The 21,672-nt window shown below is 35.5% G+C and overlaps 1 protein-coding gene across 7 annotated transcripts in view; it reads left to right on the top strand.

Moving 5' to 3' along the window:
- Positions 1-17,804, top strand: part of IDE (insulin degrading enzyme) — a 98,395-nt gene extending 80,591 nt beyond the window's left edge. For 6 of the 7 annotated variants that reach the window (XM_051981651.1, XM_051981650.1, XM_051981653.1 and 3 more), the window contains 6 exons: positions 936-1,103; positions 3,493-3,765; positions 7,464-7,525; positions 12,645-12,717; positions 14,689-14,756; positions 15,346-17,804. In XM_051981651.1, coding sequence (XP_051837611.1) covers positions 936-1,103; positions 3,493-3,765; positions 7,464-7,525; positions 12,645-12,717; positions 14,689-14,756; positions 15,346-15,441 — 740 coding nt within the window. In that variant the 3' untranslated portion in view covers positions 15,442-17,804. Of the gene's footprint in view, positions 1-935; positions 1,104-1,264; positions 1,503-3,492; positions 3,766-7,463; positions 7,526-12,644; positions 12,718-14,688; positions 14,757-15,345 lie in introns of those variants that run through there. The other variant, XR_007951153.1, reaches the window with a different exon arrangement.
- The last annotated feature ends 3,868 nt before the right edge of the window (positions 17,805-21,672 follow it).

The following is a 21,672-nucleotide window of genomic DNA, read 5'->3' as shown; positions in this document are numbered from 1 at the left end:
TTTTTCCCTTATTACAAGTGGGGCTCAAACTGTAGCTATTACTAGATCGACATACACAGATTTACAAACGATTGCAATTTCTTAAACAAATTAGACATTTTTGCAATAAATAGCTCACTCACCAAACTTGTGTGTATCTTTCTTCCTAAAATGATTTAGGCATTAGACATAGGATCATAGTTTTAGAGCTGGAAGATACTTTAGTGTGCTTTAGTCTTTAAGTTTTATCATTTAAGAATGCCTTTCTGAATCAGAAAAGTCTCTTAAAGATATTTCTGTTGAAATTCTCCTATAATCATCATAGCTGACATTTGTGTATAGCTTTTCATATTGCAAAATGCTATGTTGAAAGGAAGCACACATACACTTCTTTGTATATGTGACTGTCTTTCTATGGGTTTTTTTGAACATTAATGCTTTGTAGGTAAAATAAGAAATAAAAATAGCTACATTTAAATAATCATATGAGGTTATGTGACATGCTCCAAGGGACACACAGCTCTGAGTGTCTGAGGTGGAGTTTGAGCTTAGGTCTTCATGGCTCCTACATCTGGCTCTCATTCCACAGAGTCACCCTGCTGCCAAATATTCAAAAAACAAATATAATTTTACTGAATTTTCCCTCTTTCCCCTCTATTTGAGGTAAATTGATTGATTTTACACATTTGTTTGGCACTTTATAATTATATGTCAATATTGTTTTGTTTTTTTAATTAGCAAATTCCTCAGCCTCAGTTTTAAAAAAAGAAATGAGGCACTATCACCTAGGGAGAGAGAACTCTGCTGCTGCTGGGAGGCCTGAGGTCTCATCCTGACCCTGGGTCCATCCTTTCATCTCTTTGGGGCTCATTTTTCTCATCTGTCAAAGAAGATTGAACTACCTCAATGTAATTGAATTTTGGAGTCTAACAGTTATTTTTTGCAACTTTTCCTAGGGGGCTGGTTTGTTTATCAGCAGAGAAACGAAGTTCACAATAACTGTGGTATTGAAATCTATTACCAAACGGATATGCAGAGTACCTCAGAGAACATGTTTTTGGAACTCTTCTGCCAGATCATCTCAGAGCCTTGTTTCAACACTCTGCGTACCAAGGAGCAGCTAGGTGAGTTCTCTCCCCCTTTGGATATTTTGAGGAGGAAAAAAAAGGAGCAGAATTTCAGGTGAGGTAAACAATCAGCATTCTCAGAAAGAATGTTTTAAGTACAGATGATGCATAGAAAAAAATACAATAATAACCTTGTCCCTTTCTTCTCTGAACTTTAGAGACTAAGAAAGAAGGGTACACCTCTGTAGGAGAAATCGACACGAGACAGTAAAGCCACACGTGGACTGGCAGTATCACATTTATATCATTTTTAGGTCTACATGTTAGGAATGAGGAGAAGAGCACAGAATTAGGATGAAGTCAGGGACCTTAGAGCTAAAAGTCTGTTCATACTGGACAGCATAAGAAGGCTGTTTCTGATAAACCCGAGAATGTGAAATTTCAGAAGCTGTTTAGGTAAATATGATCAAGTTTTAGAACTGGAAAGTTTAATAACTAACTGTATCCTTTAGTCTTTAACTTTTACCATTTAGGAATCATTTTTTGAAAATAATAATCAAGAAATGATGGGGCAGATTGGGGGGGGAGTGAAGAAAGAAATGGCGGGCTTGGAGCATGAGACTGTTTTGAAAAAGATTGCAAGTCAGGGAGGGGACAGTTAGATGAAAGCAGCTTTGTGGCTTGTCTACAAGTGAAATCAAAGAGTAAAATAACCTAGACTACCCTAAGAGGAGGACTTGGGGCCTCCTGAGAGCTGGTGCAGAAATTTAGGGATGGCATCAGGCAACAACTGTAATCTTTGATTTGAAGAGCCACGTGGTAGGTACAGTTGGGCGAATCCAATAAAGAGGAAATGATATTCCAGGGAAGAAAAAACAAGTATTCTAGGTTAAAGTGAAAAGAGAGATTTTATGTAAGAAGGAGTAGCAATTTCATAAATGGATATGGAGAAAGGCTAGAGATAATTTGAGATACTTTTCTCCATAATGGAAAAATGAGATATGGGGGGAGAATGGGAAGGGAAGAGGAAGAACTCTTTCTTAACTGTGCTCTTGAGCTGATATTATTTTGTACCAATACAAGGAATCATTTAGTCAGTCAACAGATTGTTGTTAAGTGTCTACTATGTGCTGGTCATGGGAGATGCAATTCATAAGTGAATTGAGTCTCTGCCTCAAGTTTACATTCTATCAGGGGATACACACACACAATCACACAAAAGAACAAATATGAAATAACTTAAAAGTAATTTGGGAATGGGGGGGCATTAATAGCCGGGGGGCATCAGGAGTTGAACCCTGAGTCTTGAAGTAAATATGGGATTACAGAAGGTGCAGAGGGGGAATAGAGAGAATATTCCACACATAGGGCACAGCAATGTAAAGGCCTAGAGGTGGAAAGTGGGGAGTGCAACATCCATGATCTCTTGTAGATCAGGACCAGGGTGTCTTTTAAAATTAAGCATGAATAAGGGACACATGACTTAGTGTCTTATTTTTGAGAGCAGATGTCCAAAACTAGATGATGTTGCCAAAGGTAACATCTGTTATATGATGAGAAGAGTAAGAAGGAAGAATGGAACCCTATGGAATACTCTGTCCGAGAATGTTATTTTTCATTTTTTGATAGACTTGCTGAGAAATCTTAGTAGAAAGCAAACCAAGGGGAAGACTAAATTCTTGAAAAACAAAATACTGGGGAAAAGGGAAAAATTAAAATGGAAAATATAACCTTTAATTAGATAATTAGGAAGTCTTTGATTATTGTATTATAAAAGCACACAGTAATCATAGCATATGAAAACTGTCAGAGTTTGTACGAAGTATTATTGTCCCCATTTTACAGATTAGGAAACAGGCTGAGAGCACTTCAGTCACTTGCTCAGAGTCATACTTCATCTAGTAAATGTTAGAGCTACAGTTTGAAAAAGATCTGAATTCAAGACAAAGACCAGTGTTCTTTCTATTATGCTGAGATGGAAGCTAAATTGGAATGGGTGAATTTTTAGGAAACTCTGGAGGTAGCTGACTAATTTGAAGGATGTGAAAGAGAAAAGAGTAGAAAAGGTGATAGTTTGAAGGGTATAAAGGAATCCATGTTCTGTTGCTTAAGAATTTTGGGAGTGAGTAAAAGTGTGCAGCCTGAATGGAAGGAGCTATCCAAGATGAAAAATTAGAAGTGTGAGTATAAGAAAGACCTGCTTGCCATTATACAAGAAAGGGGTTGCTTATATTTTCAGTTATTTAGAAACTATATTTTCATCTTTAGAAACTAAATCCAGATGATTTAAAAAAAAATTTTTTTTGGAGGCTAATAGCCTGAAGCACTATGTAGCCTTTTTTTTTTTTTTTTTTAACACTTTTGCTAATTACATTGATTTTTCAAATTTAACCAAAAATCTCTCATGATTCAGAAATTATAACTGTTTTTTGACTCTATCTTCAAGGTTACATTGTATTCAGTGGTCCCCGTCGAGCCAATGGTATCCAAGGTCTTCGATTTATCATCCAATCTGAAAAACCACCTCACTATTTAGAAAGCAGAGTGGAAGCTTTCTTGTTATCTATGGAAAAATCTATAGAAGACATGAACGAGGAGGCCTTCCAGAAACACATTCAAGCCTTAGCGATCCGTCGGCTAGATAAACCAAAGAAACTGTCTGCAGAGTGTGCTAAATATTGGGGAGAAATCATCTCTCAGCAGTATAATTTTGACCGAGGTAAGGCAGAACAAGTCAGTTATTTACAGCCTTAGTGTTAGATTGGAGCATTTATATATTAATTCCAATTACCATGTTATAGTAGAAACTTGTGTGATCTAAGAGATAGAAAGTAGGCTTTAGGGTCAGTTCACATCAGCTCTGGGGGGACATAAAAATGATTGGTGTTTGGTTATTACCCTCTGGGCAGAAAGGGAATAAAATGTGTGTTAACAATATCCTGGAAAAATAAGCTTCCGTATTAATAACCAAGTGTAATTGTCATAAAGTGCAGAGTCTGATAAATGCCATAAGATAACAGCTAGGGATGTAATGGAATCTCAGCAAAACTTGAAGGGGAAGCCTGATTCAGAAACTGAGTAGCTGTGTGATCCTGGATAAGTCACTTAGCATCCTTCAGTTCTTTTTTCTCCCTCTCTATCAAGTAAAGATAATGGTAGCAAAAACCAGAGGACTGTTGTGTGATTCAGAGGAAATAATATGTAAATCACTTTGCAGACCATGAAGTGCTCTATAAGTATCATCTGTTATCATGATCATTATTGCTATTCCTATTATGATCACTCATATGAAGGGCTTTAATGTTTAATATTACTTCTATGGGGGTAGGACTCTCACAGAAATGTTTGTGGAAGAGACAATCCTTATGTTGAACCTTAAAAGAGGGGATAAATTAAGATATTGATATAAGGAATTATGAGGGAAAGGGAATTGTAAACAGGGGAAAGCTGTGAATAAATGAATGTAGAAATAGAGGGAATGCACTATGTTTGGGAAGTAACATGTAGTTTACCTTCATTATAGCCAAAGGAAGGAGAGATGGGAGGCCAGAGAGAGGTGGTGGTCAGGTCATGGAGATGCCAGAGAAGATAAGTTGAGATTCTGGTGGTGGGTAGGGAGTAGATAAAGTTCTTGAAAAGGGAAGAGACATGCTCATAATTATTATTTTTGTAAGTAGAATTATTCAGGTAGTAATGAATTAGACTTGAGGCAGGGATAACTGACTTGTGTGGAAATCCTGTGGGAGGCTTGAAGTAATTATTCAGGCAATGAAGGATTAGACTGGAGTGGGAATGGAAATTGTGGCAGTGGACATGAGAAACCCTTCTGACACTGAATGGATGGTACCTGGTTACTTGCTTGGATGTACACAGAGGGGAAGAAGTAGAGTGTAACTGAAGAGATGTGTTAAGACCCATGTGACTAGAAGGAAGGAAGGGAAATCATAAAGAGGAAGAAACCAAAAATGCCAAGGATAGTGGCTTGGGAAAATGGAAGTATTTAAGAAGAAATTACCCCGGATTGAGAGCAGGAGGATTGGGAGAGTCCAGTGTGACAAACCAGAGAATGGAATGACTAGTAAGAGTGTCAAATGCAGCAGATGTGTTTTTTTTTTTTTAATTTTATTATTATTTTTTTTAATTTTATTTTATTTAATAATAACTTTGTATTGACAGAATCCATGCCAGGATAATTTTTACACGACATTATCCCTTGCAATCACTTATGTTTCGTTTTTTCCCCTCCCTCCCTCCTCCTCCCCCCCTCCCCCCAGGATGGCAAGCAGTCCTAGATATGTTAAATATGTTGCAGTATATCTAGATACAATACATATTTGCAGAACCGAACAGTTCTTTTGTTGCACAGGGAGAATTGGATTCAGAAGGTAAAAATAACTCGGGAAGAAAATCAAAAATGCAAATAGTTCACATTCATTTCCCAGTATTCCTTCTTTGGGTGTAGCTGTTTCTGTCCATCACTTCTCCAATGAAACTCAGTTAAGTCTCTTTGTCAGAGAAATCCACTTCCATCAGAATACATCCTCACACAATATCGTTGTCGAAGTGTATAATGATCTCCTGGTTCTGCTCATCTCACTCAGCATCAGTCCATGTAGGTCTCTCCAAGCCTCTCTGTATTCATCCTGCTGGTCATTCCTTACAGAGCAATAATATTCCATAACATTCATATACCACAATTTACCCAGCCATTTTCCAATTGATGGGCATCCATTCATTTTCCAGTTTCTAGCCACTACAAACAGGGCATGCAGCAGATGTGTTAAGGAGGGTGATAGAGAACTGAAGGAAAATGCCTTAACAAATGATTTCACAGGCCTCATTTGGCCTGCAGGCCAGATGTTCCCCACTCCTGGCTAAGAGGTGACAAGTGGGGTAACAAATGGGGCAGCAGCTTGAGTTAGAAAGGACTGAAAAAAAGGTTTTTTTTTTTTGTTTGTTTGTTTTTTTTAAATAGCAGGGGCAACATATACATTTGTGCAGAAAGCAAGGGACGAGGGGAAAGAAAAATCCAAAAATTGAAGATATATAGGAAAGCATTTGAAACACAAATGGAGGATTTTATCCTAAAAAAATCCTCCAAAACAGGAGAGGAGTAAAAAGAATGAATAGAGATAAGAAAATATTTTTAGATTAAGGGAAGTGTGGCCTCTATTATTTAAATGAAGTTTTTTTTTAAATGGTCTTTTGGAATTGCACATGTTTAACATATATTGGATTACTTTGCTGTCTAGGGGAGGGAATGGGGAAATTTGAAATACAAGTTTTTGCAAGGATCAGTGTTGAAAAATTATCCATGCATGTTTTGAAAATAAAAAGTTTTTTTTTTAAATAGCTTTTTATTTACAAGTTATATATATGGATAATTTTACAGCATTGACAATTGCCAAACCTTTTGTTTCAATTTTTCCCCTCCTTCCCCCCACTCCCTCCCCTAGATGAGAGGATGACCAGTAAATGTTAAATATATTAAAGTATAAATTAGATACACAATAAGTATACATGGCTAAACTGTTATTTTGCTGTACAAAAAGAATCGGACTCTGAAATGTTGTACAATTAGCCTGTGAAGGAAATCCAAAATGCAGGCAGGCAAAAATGTAGGGATTGGGAATTCAATGTAATGGTTCTTAATCATTTCCCAGAGTTCTTTCACTGGGTGTAGCTGGTTCAGTTCATTACTGCTCCATTGGAACTGATTTGGTTCATCTCATTGCTGAAGACGGCCAGGTCCATCAGAATTGGTAATCATATAGTATTGTTGTTGAAGTATATAATGATCTCCTGGCCTTGCTCGTTTCACTCAGCATCAGTTTGTGTAAGTCTCTCCAGGCCTTTCTGAAATCATCCTGTTGATCATTTCTTACCGAAAAATAATATTCCATAATATTCATATACCACAATTTATTCAGCCATTCTCCAATTGATGGGCATCTACTCAGTTTGAAAATAAAAAATTTTAATTAAAAAAAAGTGGTCTTCTGCTAAGGAGATATGGAGGGTAGGAATCATGTGAAATTAGAGAATCAGAAAGATTGTAAAAAAAGGTTTGAAATTAGTGTTGTGGAGAATTCAGGAGAGAGGGAATCAGCAAGAAACAACTGAAGAAATTACTTAGACATCAGCACAGTCTCATACTTAGAAGATTTCAAGCTTCTGATCTTTATTTCCTCATAATATGTCTATCAGCTTAGATTTGACTGAGATGTTCTCAAACCCAGGTCTCTTAAAAAAGACTCTGAAACATATTTTTCTCATTATTAACCAATATAACCTTTAAAAAATTAAAACAATTTTCTACATGCTTGGTCACTTAAAATTTGCATTTAAAGAAGTATAATGGGGTTATTGGTAACCACTTTTTAATATATTGATGGATTTTTTTAAATTGATTTCCAGATAACACAGAAGTTGCTTATTTAAAGACACTTAGCAAAGATGATATCATCAAGTTTTATAAGGTAAGTTCTATGCAAATATGGAGAATGTTAATTAGAAAAAAACAAATTTATGGTTATCTCTACATTTTGGAGTTAAACTTATTTATGATCAATCTACAATAACAATTTGGTATTTTTAAATTTCTGCTTAGTAAAGGCATCTGGAGTTTGAAAAATAGTGTAATTTGAATTTTTGTTGGTACATGTATATATATATGAATATTACCCCAGGTACTAATACAGACTTTTTGCACTTTCATATTTTTCCATTTTACTTGTTCCACAATGTCTAATCAACACATATCCATTACTATATATCCTTTTAAAATATATGGATAGACAAACAAATGTTAAGCCCCTACTAGATGCCAGGAACTGTGCTAAGCATTTTACGGTTGTCTAATTTGCTCCTCACAGTAACCCTGAGAGACAGTTGCTATTGTTATTCCTATTTTACAGATGAGGAAGCTGAGGCAAACAGTGTAAGTGACTTGCCCAGAGTCACAGTAAGAAATTGTCTGAGGCCATATTTGAACTCAAATATTTGTGATTCCCAAGTGAAGGCTCTAGTCACTGGACCATCTAGCTGTCTTTATCCATTCATTTGATGGTTTTTGCTGCGAAGTGTGTGTTCCTAACATAGGTAGCAAGAGATGGGGCGGGGAGGTTCGGGGGGGAAGTTTGCAAGAGTCTACTACAACAGATCTACCACATAGTACTTTTTAAGAAATTAATAAAGGGGGGAAAAATAAATCTTTTGAGTTTTTCTCATCTAATCCAAACAATCATCCCATAAACTGACCTACCATCACTGCAATCAAAAGTATTTGGCTATTCCATCTACTTCTCCAAATAACTGTCTTGTTTCCATTTTGCAATCTTCCCCTTCTTCCCCATAGTTCAATGAAGGAATAAGAAAAATAAGTAAATGGTGAATGACACCAACCATAAGAGTTGTTAATACAGTGATAATTCCTTTTCTTCATAAGAGCTGCTGGCTCATATGATCAGATTTAGAACCATAGGAGAGGAAGGCCAGAAGTCACACACTCCCCTGCATCCCCACCCTCCAGTCTCCATCCTTTTTTACCATTGTGGAGTCTGAGACAAAGAAAACTTTGGGGGACCCCCCATACACACACACACATATACCTATTCTGTTTTATTACTCTTTATGAGCATAATCAAAGTAAGACACTTATAAATCATTCTGCTACTAGGAGAATGAATTTGTGTCTTTTTTTTTGGGGGGGGGGGGCGCTATTTACAGGTTTTTCCAGAGAAAAGGACAACATTAGTTCAAAACTTTTCCTAGACAGCTTTTTAAAAAAGCAATCTGAGAATTCCTTCCAAAAATATTCTAAATTTAAGAAAGAATGCAAATAATTATTAAATGTCTAATGTATAGTGAAGCATATTGGCTTCTAAAAAGTGAAACTTAAGAGATATGAAAAACGGATTTTTTTTTCGTATGTTGCACATATACTTCAATAGCAAGGACTGTTGTATGTTAATTTTATGGGATTTGGGGCATCATTTTTATATTAAATGAATGACTTTTTCCTTTTATGATCTGATTAGTCATGTCAGAAATGTACTTTGGGTCCTTATTGGGAATATAGTAGCCACATTGTAGCATTGCTTCCCTCATCTGGTTCACAACGCTTTTCCAAGGACACACTATGCCTAACAGTAATTAGGAGTATAAAAGTGCTTGCATTGTTCTTTAGAATAACATCTCTAAAATGAAGGCAATGCCCCATGCCCATATAAAAGTTTTAAGATAGTGTAGTGTAGTGGCTATAGAGGGACAGCCTTCTAGCCAAGGACCCTCAGGTTCCAGTCCTTGTCTGGCCTGTAGTGGGTGTGTGACTCCTGGGTCACTCCAGTCTCTCAGAAAGCTCTCAGGCTAAAAGAAGAAGAGAAAGGGCAAACCAGAGAAATTGTAGGGCTGGTGCTAGAGCTGTCCTTGAGAGCTGGATCAGCACCCAGCATGGTAGTGTGAGGTTACCATGGTGGCTGCTTCCTGAGGAGAAGGAGCTCTAGCTGTGCTGCTTGATGGTCAGTCCCGGCACTCCCTCCCATGGAGGATGATGCAGCCCCTGCATTTGCTCTCCTGCCCAACTCTGTTCCATGTCTTTCCTGTGAAATCACTCATCATTCTGGCACTTTACCAGGCATTATACAGCTGTTAAGTGTGGAATAATAACTCCCATTTGTACAGTGCATTAAAGTTTACAAAGTGGTTTCCTCATTTCCCTGTGAGGTAGGTAGATAGAAGTATTATTCTTGTCCTGCAAATGAGGACACTGAGACAGAAGTTAAGTGCTATGTGCTCGTGATCACCCCCCTATTGAGCACAGTAGTGAGGAAGCACCATCATATTTATAAAAATGTGTTAGCTTTCTAAGGCATTATGTTGGTTGTAGTCTTAACTGCTTTGTGATGAGTACAAAGTAATGAGATTTGAGTAACTGCAGCCAGGAAGACAGATACTGGCAGTGCTGCTCCAATTCTTTCACTTCAATTTTTTTCTTAACTCTCTATAAAAGGCAGACCTACAGTATCTCTTCCTCTCTCTCTCTCTCTTTTGCCAGTTACGACACTGTACCATGCACCAGGTCTCATGCAAAAATAGGCTTTGTAAACAATTTTATATCATTGGAATGGTAGCTGTGTGAATGGGGAGAAGAAATGTGACAGTTTAGGGTTAGAGCATCATTCACAACTGTAATATCTCTCACAAGAATGAAGGAAATGCCTTCTTTTTGAAAATGTGGTTATTGATATACATACAGTGGATCCAGGTAGCAGCTGGTGATTGAAGTTCTGAAAATGTCAGTTATGGAATGGAGTTATTTGTTTATGTCTTAAGGAATAATGAAATCCCAGCTATCTTTGGCTGGTTTGTCTCTGTAATTTCAAAAGTGGTCTTTTGTGGAGAAAGATGGGTCTTACTTTCTTGTCATCTTCAGTGATGGTTTGTTATTATTTTATGCAGATAAAGCATTTGGTAGAAGTTAAATTGTTGCTGATTGGCTAAACTAATTTTATATGTATGTGTGTCCTGTTTTTTGCTTATTATATCTTGTAATTATTAGACAGTGTAAGGGAAAAGGAGAAACATTTTTTAAATTGCACTTTAGTATATGTTACGCATTTTGCTTAGCCCCATCTTATTTGATCTTCGCAGTACCCCTGGGAAGTAGGTGGTGTCATTAGCCTCCTTTTAAAATCTTTAAAACTGAGGTTAAGTGATTTGCCCAGAGTCAAACAGCTAGTAAATGTCTAAGGCAGGATTTGAACTCAGGTCTTCCCATCTCCAGGTCCAATGCTCTGTCCCTTGCTTTATTTGGCTGTACTTCTCAATATTGATTTTATTTATCGAAACATTTAAGAGTCAGTAGTTAAAAGTTTCTTTAAATTTTCTCTAATTTCTTATCTTATATGCATTCATTACTATATCTTATTATGTAGTACTCTATTACTACATTTATAAGTTGAGACTATTTGAATATAAAATAATTGGTTTATATAACTTAAGCACTTTAGAAATGTACTAGAGTACACACAAAATCATTACCAATTAAGTAAATTACCAGATTGTAAGAGTAAATAGTACCTATAAGGATGATAATTGCATATAAACATGCAGAGAGAAATATTTTTCAATCCTGCTTTTTCTCATGGCCTTTGGAGTAGCTTTTCCCTCTTTTTTTGTTACAAGAAAAAAAATTAACTAGAAAATGTAAATGATCGCATTATAGATTATTCTACATATTTGATATAGATAGTATATATTGCATAGTAGATCAACCTTCTTGTATTGTCTTTGGTGTCCTGCAACCTTTTCTTGACAATAAAGTTGTCAAACTCTTGAATTGTTGAAGGTTGGTGGTAAGGGAATTGTCTTTTTAATGCTAAGTAGTGGAAATAAACCAAAGATGATGAAAATATATTAATGAAGGAACAAGGAAGGAAAGCAGCCATGGAAAATATAGCAATATCAAGGATTTAAGATTAAGTAGGTCAAAATTTGACAGTAGATGAGACAAATTTAGAGATTCTCCCATTTGTGAGACTAGAGAAGAAATGCATTGACATTGATGAGGGACAGAAATATAGAAAGTCCAAGAGCCTTCATGTAGAATCAGTTTTTTTATCCCTTAATGGAGGGAAATAGTGAGCAGTGAATCTACAGAGAAAGTCTGCTTTGCTGTGTTATCTATCACTTAGATCTTCTTTATATACCCAGATGGAAATAATACTAACTTCTCTCCTTGATTCCCAGTGCCCCCCTTCCTTGTGTTTGTATTGTCAAAAGTTCTTGAGGACAAAAAGCAGAATTTTATTCTTAAATTTAGAAGATCTTTGCCAGCCTTACAAAACATATCCAGCTTTATACCTGGCATTTTTGAACCTTTGGACTTGAGAATATTTAAAATCAACAATATGTAAAATATTCTCCACCCCTCTTCCCCCAACACTGAAATGTGTTTTATTTTGGAATATGTGTTTAGATCAGTTGTCACTACCAAATATAAGAGCATATTCACTAAAATACTGCGTTTGGCCTTTTCATACATATTATTTCTTTTCTGTCCAAAGAACTACAGTATAAGAATTAGTTTTGGTACAGAGAGGAAGAGACATATACATTCAAAAAGTTGGCATGTTGAAAATATCATTTCTCCTTTAAGTCTTATCTTTTGCCCTTATGGCAAAATGTTAAGATGTTGCTAAAATGCATTGTATAATAGAGGTCTTTTTCATCTCATTATAATTTGTTTGATCTCTGTTTCACTGTAATAAAGATTACATACTTTTCCTCTAGTTTACATTATAACATTGTTTTTGTTTTGTTTTGTTTTGTTGAGAGAGTTGGGGTTAAGTGACTTGCCCAGGCTCACATAGTAGGAAGTGTTAAGGAGGTGAGATTTGACCACTGCAACACCTAACTGCCCCCATTATAACGTTATTTTTTTATTTTTTATTTTTTTTTTATAACGTTATTGAAACCATTTTCCAGGATTGATCCTATCCTGGCCTTGTAACCAGTTGATTTTTTTTATTCATACGGATAGCCCCTCTCATTTATTCTGTCAAAAGGGAAATAGCTGATTTTGCCTTTTCTCTGCAGGAAATGTTGGCTGTAGATGCCCCCAGGAGGCACAAGGTATCCGTACATGTTCTTGCCAGGGAAATGGATTCCTGTAAGTATCACATCTACTTTATGTTTTACTTATATTTTTAAAAAGTACTAGTAACTTTCAATTATTTTGCATTTCATCAATGCTAAATGCCAGGCAGGAGATGTTGGGTGGTTTCTCAAAGCCCAGCAAAAATATTCTTAATTTTGTCCTGTTCAGTGGATCTACGTCTGAGAGTATCTGGAGCTTTGACGTTATTGAAACGGATCTGATAGAAAAGAGATTCATATAGGTAGATTGTGAATGTCTCAATTTTAACCCCATCCCTCTCCAATGAATAGAATTTTCCTTTAATCAAATAGTGGCTTTATTTTACAGCTGTGGTTAACAGTTGAGACATAATAAATGTAAGTCAGTTCTATACACAGAGGTTTATTTTTTTATTTTTTTTTAATAGCTTTTTATTTACAAGTTATATGCATGGGTAATTTTACAGCATTGACAATTGCCAAATCTTTTGTTGCAATTTTTCCCCTCCTTCCGCCTACTCCCTCCCCTAGATGGCAGGATGACCAGTAGATGTTAAATACATTAAAGTATAAATTAAATATAAAATAAGTATATATGATCAAACTGTTACTTTGCTGTACAAAAAGAATTAGACTCTGAAATATTGTACAATTAGCCTGTGAAGGAAATCCAAAATGCGGGCCGGCAAAAATATAGGGATTAGAAATTCTATGTAATGGTTCTTAGTCATCTCCCAGAGTTCTTTCACTGGGTGTAGCTGGTTCAGTTCATTACTGCTCCATTGGAACTGATTTGGTTCATCTTATTGCTGAAGATGGTCACGTCCATCAGAATTGATCATCATGTAGTATTGTTGTTGAAGTATATAATGATCTCCTGGCCCTGCTTGTTTCACTCAGCATCAGTTTATACACACAGGTTTATGAGAATATTCTCTCCCTAAATGAAAATGACTAGGCCACCATACACCAAGCCCCTGGTGAAGATGTACCCCATGTAGTGAATCCGCACTATCAGTGCTTTTGGTTGTGTTGATAAATTTTATTAAAATTCTGATTCACTAAAATTCATTCTATGAGAATTATCACATGTCTATTCTGTCTGCTATTAGATTTGTTTTCTCCTTCAAGCTCTAAGCTTGTGGAGCCAGCTTGACATTAAAAGGTTAAAAAAAAAAAAAAACGGAGCTTCCTTTTGATTGATATTTTTGTCTTCTCCATCTCTGTAGTTGATTTCTCCATATTCCCTTCAAATTGCTTCCCTAAAGATGTGCTCCCATTTCTTATGTTGGGGAACCTTTAATATCTTTCCCATTTGGCAATATAGATTTTCTTTAGTAACCATGCAAATGAGCACCTCTTGGGGCCTTACAGAAAATAAGGCACAAATTTAAAGGTTTTAGTGAGTAACTTTTATTACTGCTGGGAGCTACTTGTTTTGTTTATTTTGTTTCATTTTAGTATATTCTTGGATGTGAGAAATATTGTTAAGGGCATTTGACCATGGAGCTTTCTTCATTATTTTGCCTTTTTTTTACCCTTAATTATCTCACTGAAGTAGTTGAATGGCTAATCATGAAAAATGTCAGTTGTGTGACCTTTACTATCACAGAAACATCAAAAGAGAGACCTAAGAGTTATTGCTTCTAGGCTTTTATAATCATTCTACCAAGGAAAGCTATAATTGCCCCTAGGTGCCTTGGATACTCCTACCCAGCTCAAAGCACTGATTTGGTGAACAGTTAGATGAATAGGAAAGGAACAGAGAAGACCTATTGCAAAAAACTTTTTTTTATATTAAAAACTAAAGAATTGTTATTTTATTTTAAAGCAGTATTTTTTAGCAACAAGTCAAGTTATTATGATCATATAGTAATTTTGTTTAAAAAGAAACTACACATTTAATTGCATTTTATATGAGAAACTTGATGAGGTCTTTTTGGAAACTGCTCTAAGTGTGCCAGTAAAAAGATCTATGTGATATATAATTCTTGTTATCTTGTAGGTCCTGTTGTTGGAGAGTTTCCATGTCAGAATGATGTAAATTTGACACAAGCTCCAGCCTTACCCCAAGTAAGAAAGCTAAATCTTTGCTGGAAATGTTGTATTTAGATGATTACCCAAAGAAGGGAGGGATTTGTTAATTGATGCAGCCTATAACGGAGAGCCTCGAGATCCCAAGGGGGTGTTAGAATTTCAGATCTGTGGGCCTGGTTTCTTCCTTGACCCAGCCCAGGTGTTTGGATGTTCCTTCTCTCATTTTATGTCTCCCTGGGGCTTGAAGTATTTGCTTTTCTCACCTCATGAACCCTTCATGCGTGGGGTTCAGTCATGATTCTTGTGTGATGGAGGACCTGCCATTTGTGTGGAGAAGTTGCCCTTCACTGTGCTAAGCTCTCAGAGCAGCAGGGAACTCTTGGTGTAGTCTTTCCAAGTGGGCACTCTCAGAGGAGGAAGGCAAGGAATAGCTGTCTGTCTTGCTATAAGCAGCACTAGCTTTATACCATAGATTTATGTAGAAATCCCCATTGTCCTCCATCTGCTATGGAAAATTTGAGATCCTGTCTGATGTGTGGATAAGAAAACAATTTGCCCTCTTGTTTCCATATGCCTCTTCAATTAAAGATGCTAAGAATTGTTTTTTTTTCACCCACAACTGCAGCCAGAAGTTATCGAAAACATGACGGAATTCAAGCGGGGTCTGCCACTGTTTCCCCTCGTGAAACCACATATAAATTTCATGGCTGCAAAACTCTGAAGAACCCAACAAACAGAAAAAATGCAAATGGATCAGCATTCTCATGTCTTCAGCAGGGTTCAGAAGGAACACAATGTTCTTATTAGGGAGACAATCTGGCCCATTTTAGGAGTTTCTGGTTCATTCAAGATTCATACTGTATTAGAGACAGATGATTAGAAAAAGCAATTGCAGTCAAATGGCATTATGTAGAGTATTAAAAATCAAAACTAATTAAAATATTAAAGTCTTCTAGATGTAGTATATTTTTAGAATGTTACATACCTATTGAAATATTTAAACTTCCCTTTAATTGCTAATAGACATCCCCCAGACATAACATTTCTTAAAATGTTAAAACTGTTCCCACAGAATGCTCCTTCTCTAACTCTGTAAAATACTCATTGTCAGAAAAAAAGATATATTAATAAGCCTTTTCTGTAAAAAGTTTCCTAACTTGACAAAGAAGGCTTCAAAGCTTTTTGAAAGGTGACAATGTAGGGTAACACCTTTTAAGAAGAAAACTGATCCTCCAAAAAAAAAAAATGCTTTCTACTGGTTTGTTTAAATAAGATCAATGGTGAATATAAAATTTGACAGATAATGGACAAGAAAATATCTTTTTCTTTTACTGGTGAAATCATTGAATGTGTAGGCATGGTTTTAATCTTTTTATAAATGTGAACACATTTTATATTCAAATTAGTAGAATGGCTGGAAACCCTAGTCCATCCCATTTATTTATGGTTCCAGAAACACTATCCCTTTCATCAATTTTATCCCATATTGAATTTTCTCAGGATTACTGTGTGGCTATTTTCTTTCCTGTTGAAATGATTTTTTTTAATTGCAGTTCTTCTTGTTTCTGAGTGGTCTGTGGCATTCTTCACTTTTACTTTTCCCCTTCACACACTGCTACCTTAGTTTAACAAGCACAGGTAGGGTCCCCTGAGGAAGGGAGTGCCTGACACATTCTTCTAACCTCAAGTGACATCTTCAAAGCACGCCCAGCTTCCCAGTGCGTCAGAGCTGGCCTCCTGGACTTGTGGCACCAAACAGAAAAGGCGTACTTGAGGTCTGTGAACAGCAGAAGGGTGTTTCCCGTGGATCACGAGGGTGTGGTGGTTAGCAGAGCCACGGTTTTTGGGAGTCATTGTGGAAAATAAAACCCCAGGTTATTTTTAACAGCATGGATTTTCTAAAATTCTTAAATTGTTAGTAGTCTTACTATGTTGATAAATTAATGCCTTAAAATGTTGATAAAATACTTTAAAAATAAATAGAAAGTAACTGGAATGAAATAACTGAGGCTTTTATCCCTGAGCTTCTGTCTTTTTTTTTTTTCCAGGTGAAGTTAATATAGTAGATTCATCTGCTTTTAAAAATATCTGCCATTTTCAAAACTAACTTCAAATGAAATTGTGAAAATGTGCTGATTCCATATGCTGGTATCTGTGACATTAGGCTGTCAAATCTGGAGCCAGTTGTAACAAACTGAATTCTCATAACAGCCTGTCACACCTCGGTTTTAATATGACATGGCTTCCATATGTAAAGTCACAACTTTTCACATCTAAGTTTTTATACTTGCCATTTTTCAAATCTAAAATTGGGGGCATACAAACTGGGGCAAGAATAATTATAATCACAAACATGGAGGCTGCCTTTGAACACTTGGCCCCATTTCTACTTGTAGATGAGCGGTGCTATAATGGTCTTTTTACCCTTTGCCTTTGGAACCTGACTTTCTGAAGGCTTTGTCATCTATCAGGAGGTTTATGTGTTTATCATTCCCTTCTGGTTATATGTATTTATAGAATATGCAGGTTATTATCAAGCTGCAGATTTAAACAATATATATAAAATGGGCTGGAGTGTACAAATAAGTCCTCATAACAGTCCATTAAAATCCACTGGGTAAAACTTTTCTGTACAAAATGAAATACTATGGATGCAATTTTAACTTTTTTTAAAAATTGGATGAAATTTAACAGTATCACATAATTTTTATGAGGAAGGTCTATTTTTTAAGTTCTGGAAGGTGGCTTGTGTGGTGTGCCAGAACCATGTCTATCCTCCAGCCTTTTACCCAGTTTCTGAGTTTGATTCTAGCAGTACAGTTTGATAACTCAGGCATATCTAATGGGTCATTTCAATGGATCCAAAGCTGCAGTGTCTATAAGCAATAACAGACTACCTAGGATACTGTTATTTACTCTTAGTGCTTGTTAAATACAATTTGTGAAAGAAACCGTAATTATTAGTTCCATGTAACTTTTTAAAGGCTTCTATTGAGTAGTTGATGTGGAATTGAGAGCATGTGACAAGCCATCATGGCCGTGTGCTGGGGTTATCCTGTTTACAAATAAATGGTCTGAATTTAACCTGCAGAGTTTGCTTTTGTATTCTTATTAGTTTGCCATATTTTAGTACAGTAAGTAATAATTGATTGACCACTTGGTGTGGTAAGGAGTGACTATATACACATGTTTTTAGGCAACTTTCAGCAGTCAGAGAATTTGAAAATGGGTTAGAAAAGAGGCAAGTTTTGTTTTTCATTATCACCCAGGAATATTTATCTAAAATAATATATTTTTAAAAATATGTTTATAGTGTTTGGTAATAGTGACTTTGAATAGAAATATAGGCATAGTTCAATTGTTTTGGAAGTCTAATCATAATTAAATATTCAAACCAAGTCATTTGAATAAGCACAGAAAAGACCTTCAACAAAATATACTATTCATTAAAGGAAGAAAAATATCTTTCCTAGTAAAATCAAAAGTGATAAAACAGGATAGCTCCAATTGTTTCTCCTTGTTAAATAATGCTTTTTCAATCAGTTCAGTAAGAAGTTACTCATTTTCTCCACTTTTATTAGACACTGCACTAGAAAGTGTCTGTATTCCCAAAGCAATGTAACAAAAAATAGACATTTTAAAAATATTTTTTAGATTCCTAAAAAAAAAAATCAACCAAAATGAATTTAAACAATTACTTAAGTAAATTAACATTATATAAGATACATAAAAAATTGACTCTTTCTATATATCTAAAAACCACCTAAATATAGAAAATAGAAAAAAATCCCTTTAATGATAAAGGAATGCATTATTAGAGAATAATCCAGCAAAGTATGTAAAAGCCATTACGTTTTTTAAAAAAAGAAATAAAATAAGGCCTAAATAATTGTAGACATATTCAGGGTTGATGGCTGGATTATGGATATGGATATTTCATAAAATGATAATATAACCCTATATAGATTTTTATCAAATTGCCAAAGTTTTATTTTATAGGATTTATACAAAATAATACTATGTAAAATTGATTTGTTGTAAATATAAAAGATTAATAACATAAAGGTACATAATAAAAAAATAGGAAGGAAAACTGATAAAACCATTTTAAGCAGTAAAAACATTTAAGATAGTTAAATTGCATAAAAATATAAAAAAGCAGATGAGAAGAGATTTTGTATTTATAAAAAAATAGAAACTAATACAATAGTCAAATGCTTCAGAGCTTAAGTGCACAAAATGTTAAGTAAGAATTTTTTTTTGACCTAAAAAAGTTGTAAAAATTTCAGTCTGGTACAAATATATACAGATATAATCAACTTAAGAGAAATCCCAATTGCAATACAAAAAAAGAAAACATTCAAATGGATCTGTAATCTCATCAATTTGGATACTCCCTCCAGAAATGCAACCTATCCATGACTACCCATCTCATTCTACTTATGTCCAAATTTTTCCATAACTTCACTGCAGAGGATAATACTCAGTATGTTAGAGAACTTCCTTCCTCCATAGTAAAACATTAAAACTTTGTCATTTTTCAATATGACTAACCAATCTTTTTTTTTATAAGATAAAGAATGACATTATGATAATCTTTATTCACACTCTTCAAAATTAATTCATTATATATCTACATCCTGTTCATGCCCACTTCCATACATGTCTCTCCATTGCCTTCTCTTTAATATTATTTTTACTATGTCAGATGCAGTGGCATTCCACATCTGAGGCAAGTTTTTTCTGATGCAGAAAATCCTGATGTTCTAAAAGAAAAAGCACTAGCTTTAATTTCTTTTTTTTTCAGTGCATTTTTTTATTACAGCTTTTTATTTACAAGATACATGCATAGGTAATTTTTTAGCATTGACAATTACAAAACCTTTTGTTCCAATTTTTCCCCTCCTTCCACCCCCTCCCCCAGATGACAGGTAGACCCCAATACATGTTAAATATGTTAAAGTATATGTTAAATACAATATATGTATACATATCCATACAGTTGTTTTGCTGCACAAGAAGAATTGCACTTTGAAATAATGTACAATTAACCTGCGAAGGAAATCAAAAATGCAGGTGGACAAAAACAGAGAGATTGGAAATGCTATATAGTAGTTCACACTCATTTCCCAGAGTTCTTTCGCTGGGTATAGCTGGTTCTATTCATTATTGAACAAATGGAACTGATTTGATTCGTCTTATTGTTGAAACCTAGCTTTAATTTCAACCCGACAGACAACCAGGTCCATTTCATGTTATGTGTAGAGCAGTATATTTATAAATGAAGGTGAGCACTTCATCCCAGACTCAAAGTACTGCTCATTTTTAATTGTGCTGGTAGATTCAGAGGCATTCACAGCCTCCTGCCCACTTCTGCTCTTTCTCATGGAGTGTCAGGTTCCTTCTGGTCTGGGACCTACTGGTAAGGAGAAACAGCCTCCTTGCCACAGCTCAGCCCAAGCATCCCTTTTTTGATGGTTTCCTGCAGGCTTCAGCACAGCTGTCCAGGTAACACAACATCCCGAAGAGCTTTTCTAATGGGGTAATAGTGCAGAAGTGGAAAGTAGCCATTTTTTTTTTTTGCCTTTGGCTTGCTCAGCACTGTTTCCATGAAGATTAAAAGTAGGAATTTACACTGTCAGCTCTTTAGTTGTAATTATTCCCCACTGATGAATCTTTGAGAATCACAACTACTATTATAGTACCACTGTTTCTTATGATCTGGATAACTTGATTTTTATTGACTTACTGCAGAGAAAATCAGTTAGTAGGAGTAATACTGAATTATTCACTCCCTGTCATTTTCTTCAAAAGTTGCTGCATTTTCATTTGTTCTCAAATTACTTTCAGCTAATATGATAATGGACTCATAAAATTTTAAAGTTTGCAAAACACTCATTATGACTCATCATAAGTCTTAGGATTTGGTGCTACAGATATTCCCATTTTAAAGATGAAACAATAGTTTCTGACATACCACTTGTCTGTGGTAACAACTAATGTCAGAAACAGACTTTGAGCCAGGGTTTTTATGAGTCCGTTATCAGTGTGAGGGTTTCTCCATTACTTAGTCTTGAAGTATCTTCCTAAGTATTAATAACTCTCTGTTCTGTTGCTATGCTTTAGTAATAAAATTGAAGATAATCTTTTTTTTTATAATAACTTCTTATTGACAGAACCCATGCCAGGGTAATTTTTTACAACATTAACCCTTGCACTCACTTCTGTTCCGTTTTTTCCCCTCTCTCCCTCCACCCCCTCCTCTCCTCCCCCAGATGGCAAGCAGTCCTTTACATGATGAATAGGTTACAGTATATCCTAGATAAAATATATGTGTGCAGAACCGAACAGTTCTCTTGTTGCACAGGGAAAATTGGATTCAGAAGGTATAAATAACCCGGGAAGAAAAACAAAAATGCAAACAGTTTACATTCATTTCCTAGTGTTCTTTCTTTGGGTGTAGCTGCTTCTGTCCATCATCGATCAATTGAAACAGAGGTAGATCTTCTCTTTGTCAAAGAAATCCACTTCCATCAGAATACATCTTCATACAGTATCCTTGTTGAAGTATATAATGATCTCCTGGCCCTGCTTGTTTCAGCATCAGTTCGTGTAAGTCTCCTAGCCTTTCCGAAATCATCCTGTTGGTCGTTTCTTACCGAACAATAATATTCCATAATATTCATATACTACAATTTATTCAACCATTCTCCAATTGATGGGCATCTACTCAGTTTCCAGTTTCTGGCCACTACAAAAAGGACTGCCACAAACATTCTTGCACATACAAGTCCCTTTCCTTTCTTTAAGATCTCTTTGAGGTATAAGCCCAGTAGTCACACTGCTGGATCAAAGGGTATGCACAGCTTGATAACTTTTTGAGCATAGTTCCAAATTGCTCTCCAGAATGGCTGGATGTGTTCACAATTCCACCAACAATGTATTAGTGTCA

The sequence above is a fragment of the Antechinus flavipes genome, chromosome 2 (genome assembly GCF_016432865.1).
Source record: "Antechinus flavipes isolate AdamAnt ecotype Samford, QLD, Australia chromosome 2, AdamAnt_v2, whole genome shotgun sequence".
Taxonomy (NCBI): domain Eukaryota; kingdom Metazoa; phylum Chordata; class Mammalia; order Dasyuromorphia; family Dasyuridae; genus Antechinus; species Antechinus flavipes.
The sequence above is the reverse complement of the archived record's forward strand: the minus strand, read 5'-3'. Positions and strand labels throughout refer to the sequence as shown.